This window comes from Melanotaenia boesemani, chromosome 3 (genome assembly GCF_017639745.1).
Source record: "Melanotaenia boesemani isolate fMelBoe1 chromosome 3, fMelBoe1.pri, whole genome shotgun sequence".
NCBI classification, from domain to species: domain Eukaryota; kingdom Metazoa; phylum Chordata; class Actinopteri; order Atheriniformes; family Melanotaeniidae; genus Melanotaenia; species Melanotaenia boesemani.
The window spans coordinates 24,367,330-24,376,037 of record NC_055684.1 but is presented as its reverse complement, the minus strand read 5'-3'; the positions used below and the strand labels follow the sequence as shown (position 1 = coordinate 24,376,037).

Sequence of the window (8,708 nt, the reverse complement as noted above, 5' to 3'; positions counted from 1 at the left end):
GATACACAGGATTTAGTAAGACAAGAATACTAATTTATTTTACAATTTTGAACTGGATCTGGAAAATATTAACTGTGTTCACTGTTGACCTTTAAGTTACACAGATCACTCCAAACTCTAACTGGTAAGTACAGCTCACAAATAATCCCTGGTAACTTGCATGAAAATGATAGATCAAATGACCAATGATAGATCAAATGACCAGTGAATTCAGAATCCCACAGCCCACACTCACACACTCATTCATTCTGGGCTAAAATAATAAACGTTGTAGGCCCGGACGATGCTTGTGAGCGTGGAGGCCAGAAACAAATGGCCGGTTCGCTGTCTTGAATCAGCATAAACAAAAGGCACGTGCAAAGCGTTAAGAGTACTCACAAATCGGTACAGTCATAGATGGAGAAGGGGGACAGGGCAAATGGCAGGTTGTAGTTTCAGCGGCAAGGGGGGTGAAGTGCACAGCCACACGTGGCAACGAACCACAGTCAAGTACAGCAGCTATAGCCTTTCCCACGGTCCAGGGCTCTCCCGGTCCTTACTCTCTCCCTCGTATGGCCAATGTCCGGTCCTCTGGCAGCTTCACAGAGTTCACACACATAGACCACAGGACGACTCTTTGTCAGTCTGGGAAGTTAGGAATTCTTTCAGAATGCGTTTACAGCTTACAGCAGTCCTTCTCGGACACCTATAAAACAGCCTCTGCTATTACCAACGTGTTGTCAACGTAGGTGACGCTAAGTCCCTCCTACCGAAATAAACTGCGGACAGGATTGGTTAAGAATACACATACAAAGCTGAGAGAATAAAGGGATGCTTCACTACCCCACAATAAACGTGGTCTTATGTCATTTGTGCCAACAACCCAATATGAATGCATTTTACAACTAAACCTCTTTTAACTCTGACTTCTAACTGTATGTAACATGACTGTTTTTAACATTGTATAATCCACATTTCCAACATGTTTACACTTCATGAACTACTGTTTATTACACAAACATTTTAATTTGAGTAGGAATGAATGACAAGAATAGCCTGAGGGCTACAATCTCCCCTTTCTAAAAGGATGTTGATGTCCTCATCACACAAGTTTACATCTATCACATCAGGTAAATGTCAATATCAGTGTCTGGCAAGTAGGCTACAGACTAGAGTCATAAACCTGTTTGTGTCCTGATACAGTATTCCAACTTTAACGTAGCAATGGGGAGTCTCTTTTAATAGTGATCCTCAACCCCCTATGCACAACTACAATAGGTTCATTGATGGAATGGCCAGGTCTGTCATAGCTTAACCGCACTATGGGCTTCACTCGTCTCCGGACAGGACGGTTACAGATAGGCTCTGCAGTACCCTGGGACTGACTAGCAGAGGGGAGCTCTCCCCCTTCTAGACCTGTGTCCACCACCGTGTCTTTCGGCAATTGCTGAAATTGCTCTATGTCTTGTCCTTCCGGGACAGCATCTACCTCCTCCTCAGTATCTCCATCAATGCCTTCTTCATCAATGTTATGCTGGATAAGTGCATTTTCCAGGGGAACATCTCCACTCAAACGATCCACCAGCAGGTCAAGTGCCAGTAAGATGTCCTCCCTTCGGTCAGCAGGTAAGTTCCAGTGTTCCTCGGTGTCTTCCAAGTGGCGTTCCTGGTTGGACTCTTCAGCTGACTTTTGCTTCGGATGAAATCGCGTCACAGGTCTCTGTGGTAGTCGTTCCTCCCCCAAATCTGAGGGAAACCTGACCAGATACCCTATGGGTAAAAGGTGGTCCCGGTGCAAGGTCTTGACTATACCTTTACCCTTCTCGGGCTGCACTCTGTACACAGGTAAGTCAGGTAGTTTTTCAATAATAACATAAGGGTCAGAATGCCATTTGTCGCCAAGCTTGTGCTTTCCAGGCATGCCCAGAGCTCGTATGAGCACACGATCCCCCTGTTCTAACACTTGGTTTCTCACTCTGTTGTCATAGTATCGCTTGTTCTTATCATGTGACTTGTTAGCAACTGTTACTGCCAACTCATATGCCCTTTTCAGGTCACTTTTCAGTTTCTCAACATACCGCAAGTAGTCACTAGAGTCATCTCCAGCAGGAGAAGTTCCGAAACACAAATCAATGGGCAGACGAGCCTCACGCCCGAACATTAGGTAGTAGGGAGAGTAACCCGTCGCATCATTACGAGTACAATTATAGGCGTGGACTAGTGAACTGACGTACTGACTCCAGTGTTGCTTTTGACTGGGTTGGAGGGTACCGAGCATAGACAAGAGCGTTCGGTTAAAACGCTCAGGCTGAGGGTCACCTTGGGGATGATACGGACTTGTTCTGGATTTTTTTATGCCCAACATGCCCAAAAACTCTTTGATGAGACGACTCTCGAAATCACGTCCCTGGTCCGAATGGATTCTGGAGGGCAGGCCATAATGCACAAAAAATTTCTCGACCAGCACCTTGGCAACAGTGGTCGCCTTTTGGTCCCTTGTTACAAAAGCTTGTGCATAACGAGTAAAGTGGTCTGTCACCACAAGAACGTTGGTTATCCCCGTTGCATCAGGCTCTATAGACAGAAAGTCTATACACACCAAGTCGAGTGGACCACTGCTAGTCATCTGTTTCAAACATGCGGCCCTATGTGGAAGCGTTTTACGGGCAACACACCTGCCACAGTCCTTGATGTACTGGGAAATGTCAGAGGCCATTTTTGGCCAATAGAATCGGTCTTTTACCATGTCAATGATGCGGTCAACTCCCAGATGGCCAGAATCATCATGAACAGACTTAAGCACTTTAAGACGATGTTCCTTTGGGAGGACCAGTTGGGAAACCGGTCCACCCACAGGTCTGGTGGTTTTCCTGTACAACCGGCCCGACTTTATCAGAAGCCTGCTGCGTTCTCGTTGCAGCAGTGCAACATCTGCCGTGCAGCTTTGCGAGGTAGGCCAAACTCCACTTTGTACAGCTTGCTTAGCAACACTGATGTCAGGGTCCCTATCTTGCGCTCTACGCAATTCCTCACTGCTAAGCATTTCTAGAGCACTCACTCCGAGATGAGTGGACAAAGCATAAGCAGGGGGGATGACAGTTGGGGGAACTCCAAGTTGGTCTACGAGACGGGTGGGTCGTGCAGCTGGTTGAGTGACACTAAACTGGCGACAAAGAGCTTTAACACCAGATGGGGGAATGTGTCCCCATCCATCGTCTCTTTCCATGGCATTCCTGGACAGCCAATCAGCATCTACGTTTTCTCTGCCAGGCTTGTACTTAATGTCGAAGTCATACGTGGTCAAGCTAGCCAACCACCTATGGCCCGTAGCGCTCAACTTGGCTGTGGTGAGGACATAGGTTAGTGGGTTGTTATCGGTTCTCACCGTGAATCTGGCACCGTAGAGATAATTGTGGAACTTATCCACTACGGCCCACTTCAATGCCAGAAATTCAAGTTGGTGGACAGGGTAATTTTTCTCGGATTGGCTTAACTTGCGGCTAGCAAATGCCACAGGTCGCAACCCTTCAGGGTATTCTTGATTAAGGACTGCCCCCAGCCCATCCAGGCTGGCATCCACATGTAGGATGTAGGGTTTTGTTGCATCTGCAAAAGCCAACACTGGAGCACTGGTAAGACATTGGATGATTTGGCAAAAAGCATCAGTGCAGGCTTGTGTCCAGCGCTCGCCAAAGGGCTCAGAAGGTCGAAAATGACCTTTAGCACTGGATTTGGCGGGCTTCATCCCCTTCCTCACCGGAGGATATCCCTTTGTTAGATCAGTGAGAGGGCGAACTATGGCTGAGTAATTCTTGATGAATTTGCGGTAATAGCCACAGAACCCCAGAAATGACTGCAGTGACTTCAAGTCGGTGGGAGGCTGCCAATTGGCTACAGCCTTGATTTTGTCGGGGTCAGTTGCAATACCGGCCGCGGACACAATGTGTCCCACATACTTTACTTCTGGCTGGCAGAACTGACACTTGTCCAGGGAAAGTTTCAAACCAACTTCTGCTAGTCGGTCAAGTACCCGTAGAAGACGCTCTTCGTGTTCTTCCAGAGTGCGACCGAACACAATGAGGTCGTCAAGGTAAACCAGACATTGAAGCAGGTTCATGTCTCCGACGGCCTTTTCCATCAATCGCTGGAATGTGGCCGGGGCCCCGGTGATGCCTTGGGGCATCCGCTCAAACTGATAAAACCCCAGCGGGCAGATGAACGCTGTCTTTTCCCGGTCTTCCTCGGACATTGCGATTTGGTAGTAGCCTGAACGAAGATCGAGCACAGAAAACCAGCAGCTTCCTGTAAGACTGGCCAAAGCATCATCAATCCGAGGTAAGGTGTATTGGTCAGGTATGGTCCTCAAATTAAGAGTGCGATAATCGACGCACATTCTTATTTTACCATTCTTCTTCCTAGCGATCACTATGGGAGAGGCGTACGGGCTGCGAGACTCTTTGATAATCCCTGCGGCAAGGAGCTCCTGTAGGTGTTTGCGGACCTCATCGATTTCTGCTGGCGCAAGGCGCCTGACTCTCTCCCGGAAAGGGCTAGGGTCCTTCAACCTAATACAATGCTCCACCCCTTTCGCCAAGCCCACATCCCACTCTGACAGCGAAAAAACCTCAGGCCGATGAGCTAATTTCTGTGCCAGTCGGGTTTTCCAGTTCTCTGGGATGGGAGAGTCACCAAAATTAAAGATGGCAGGGTCAAGTGTGCTAGATGGGGTCTCTGCCTGCTGCACTTGGGTGACAACTTCTGCTTTGTGCACGTAGGCTATCACTGTACCCTTGGGGATGGCTTTTGTTTTGGCAGACTCGTTCTTTAACAGAACTGAAAATCTGTTGCAATCCATCTCATCGGAGAGAAGGACGCAGGGGGGCATTAACACTCCAGCTGGAAGTGCCCCATTAGAAGGAGGCTCAACTACGAGGATACTATTTTCAAGTGCTTCATTACACAACACCTTACAAATAGCTGAACACTCACTACCAGAAGGCACAGTAAGGGGTCCAGGTCCACTCCACTTAACTACAGCCAGAGGATCACTACGGGATAGGTGTGTACCTATACGCATGGTTCGGGCTATCTTGGGGTCAACATGAACATTACTGGACCGTGAGGCATGGCTGAATGCTCGGGCATTGGTGCCAATAATGAGTGGCAGTTTTTCAGGGCCATTACTTTCTGGGCAGACTAAAATGAGCACCACCTTGGGCTCACACTGCTCACCATCTTCGAGAAATTGAATTTCAGCTGCAATGTAGCCTTTATAGGGGTAGCTAACCTGACTTAGGCCCCATAGCTCCAAGCTCGAAATGGAGTGAAGTGGTAGGTGGGACAAGTGCTTGTTATAATAGTCTTCGAAGACAATGGACACATTGGAGCCACCGTCCATCAAAGCGTCACATGCCTGCCCTTCTATTATGACTTTCCCCATGCTAGATTCACCTACTAAGCCTTGAGGGATCGTGGCTGGCTCACTAGGCTCTATTGAGCTGCTTTTGAGTTGACCAACATGTCCTGTTTTCCCAGAGGGATTGGTTGAGGGACTCTTTTGGTTTTGTTTGAGCATTTGGTTGCTTCTGATTAGTTTAGTTATCACTTTAGAGGGGTTTTCAGTGCCACTACAGTTTTTAGTGATGTGGCCATCCTCTCCACAGCGGTAGCAAAATACACTCTGATCACCTGTAGTGTTGTGGCTTTTCTTAGGTTTGAAGGGCAGTCTTGGTGTAAATTTTTGGGGGTACTTCCCCGGTGTTATTGGGGTCCCATCCCTGGCTGATTGCTCACTGAACTGATTCAACAGTTGCAAGCTGGCCACTTGTTCCTTCAGTGATTGCACTTCAGGATCAACATGTAGCGCTGGGGGTCTCTCTTTGGATGATAGCTGCTGTACTTTAGCTTCTAAAGCTTTTACTTGACTCCTGAGGATGTCTAGTTCAGCAGTGTGGGCTGTACTGTCCTCTGTGGTCCGCACAGTGCGGGTGCTAGTGGTGAGATTCCGTCTTATAGCTTTCTGATCCTCTTCTACTCTAATCTCACTAAGCAACTCCATGAAAGAAGGAGGGTTCCCTAACCTCTCTTTTAAGCGCAGCTGGAGTAACAAGATGTCTGACTCTGATGCGGCACCTCTTAATAATTGTTCTACGCGTGCACGATCTCGGGAAGTGGGAAAAAGGCCTCCCTTCTGGACTGCTTTGGACAAAGCCTTCTCTAATCTCCTCAGATAATCTGAAAGCCGTTCACCTGACTTTTGTTGCATAGATCGGAATGCAAAATAGAAATCTTCACCAGACTTGGTGGTTCCGAACGCATTTTCCAGGGCTGCTAAATAGTCCTCAGGACGCGCGTCTGCATCATTGTATCGCACAGCCTGGACTATTTCAAACGCCGGGCCTTTTACACTTTCAAGAATCCTTTTCTTTTTCTCTCTTACAGAACCATCACACTCATCCAACATTAACTGTGCCTGCTCTATCCAGTTTTCCAGGGTCTCCTCCCCAGCAGGCGTGGGGATCACTCCTGAAAAAACACGCAACTTCCGAAAAGTATTGTTGTCTGGTGGAGGCCGCATTGTTTTTTCCAGTAACTCCCCCACAGCACGAATGATGGAGGTTGGGTCTGACTGTGCGGGTATGCTTGGCTCGATTAATGACTGGAGATCAGTCAGTGATTTACCTTCACTTTGCAATAGGTTCATCACCTTCAATGTGAAATCTTCAGGCGGGGCGATGGCATGCGTGAGAAGAGTCACTTTCCATGGGTTTCCACCACTGAGGGGGTAGATCTCAGGGGGAGCTGTTTTAGGGTCAACTGGGTTTTGGCACATGCAGAGTGTCATGTCTTGCTGTAGCTGGGAGACTAATTTTCTAGAGGTATAACGAACTCGGCCGAGTACTTTTACAGCCTCCAGCGACTCTGTTATATCAGCTACAGATGCCTCTGTGGGTACATTACTCAGTATCAAAGCATTAGCTGGATCTACTTTTGCATCTGTAACCCAGTTCAGTAGCTCAACCAGTAACTGAGGATTGAGTGAGTGTGCCATTATTGTATGTGAGAGTCGTTTTTAATTAATTGACTTTAACTGGTCATACAATGAACGATCCCAGCAGTGCCTCCATTTATGTAACCCCAGTCCCATGTGGCTAATGAATTTAGACGGCCAAAAAGTAATTGTGTTGTAGTACAGTGGGACAGGGCCTGAGTTCGTCTGGCGCAACCTATGATAATATAAAATAATTTGCCGGTGCCTCCAATTATGTTCTAAGAAGTACACAAGAGTTAGTACTTTCCATTAAAATAAAAGTTCACTGAAACTTGTTTTCACTTTATCCTGAAGTTGGACCATTGGCAATGATACACAGGATTTAGTAAGACAAGAATACTAATTTATTTTACAATTTTGAACTGGATCTGGAAAATATTAACTGTGTTCACTGTTGACCTTTAAGTTACACAGATCACTCCAAACTCTAACTGGTAAGTACAGCTCACAAATAATCCCTGGTAACTTGCATGAAAATGATAGATCAAATGACCAATGATAGATCAAATGACCAGTGAATTCAGAATCCCACAGCCCACACTCACACACTCATTCATTCTGGGCTAAAATAATAAACGTTGTAGGCCCGGACGATGCTTGTGAGCGTGGAGGCCAGAAACAAATGGCCGGTTCGCTGTCTTGAATCAGCATAAACAAAAGGCACGTGCAAAGCGTTAAGAGTACTCACAAATCGGTACAGTCATAGATGGAGAAGGGGGACAGGGCAAATGGCAGGTTGTAGTTTCAGCGGCAAGGGGGGTGAAGTGCACAGCCACACGTGGCAACGAACCACAGTCAAGTACAGCAGCTATAGCCTTTCCCACGGTCCAGGGCTCTCCCGGTCCTTACTCTCTCCCTCGTATGGCCAATGTCCGGTCCTCTGGCAGCTTCACAGAGTTCACACACATAGACCACAGGACGACTCTTTGTCAGTCTGGGAAGTTAGGAATTCTTTCAGAATGCGTTTACAGCTTACAGCAGTCCTTCTCGGACACCTATAAAACAGCCTCTGCTATTACCAACGTGTTGTCAACGTAGGTGACGCTAAGTCCCTCCTACCGAAATAAACTGCGGACAGGATTGGTTAAGAATACACATACAAAGCTGAGAGAATAAAGGGATGCTTCACTACCCCACAATAAACGTGGTCTTATGTCATTTGTGCCAACAACCCAATATGAATGCATTTTACAACTAAACCTCTTTTAACTCTGACTTCTAACTGTATGTAACATGACTGTTTTTAACATTGTATAATCCACATTTCCAACATGTTTACACTTCATGAACTACTGTTTATTACACAAACATTTTAATTTGAGTAGGAATGAATGACAAGAATAGCCTTAGGGCTACACCAGTAACAATAAAACACTACTAAACACAGAGGCACCGACAGACTAAAAATACACACAATGCCTGTGCTGAAAAATGCAGATGGGAATGTTTAAAACGTCACTTCTGAATGTTGAGCTGAATCCTAATCCTAATGCAGTTTTGTCTTGGATGAAAATGTCTGAGTGAGTGTCTAGGCCTGTCTCAAACTGGGCAGTTATTTCTAACTCAACTGTTCTTCTTGGAGGAGCAGCAGAGGTGAAAGGAGGAGCAATGAGATAGTCTGAGGCCAATAAGTCGCTCCAGAGACGATAGGGCAATTCAAAGGAGTATACAAGCGAAT

The 8,708-nt window shown here is 46.7% G+C and overlaps 1 protein-coding gene across 1 annotated transcript; it reads right to left on the bottom strand.

Annotated features, from left to right (window-relative positions):
* Window positions 1-451: 451 nt before the first annotated feature.
* LOC121637270 lies at window positions 452-7,268 on the bottom strand. Its single transcript, XM_041981317.1, has one exon. The coding sequence runs from the start codon at window positions 7,028-7,030 to the stop codon at window positions 1,193-1,195; it is 5,838 nt and encodes a 1,945-aa protein (XP_041837251.1). The 5' UTR covers window positions 7,031-7,268; the 3' UTR covers window positions 452-1,192.
* Between the last annotated feature and the right edge of the window lie 1,440 nt (window positions 7,269-8,708).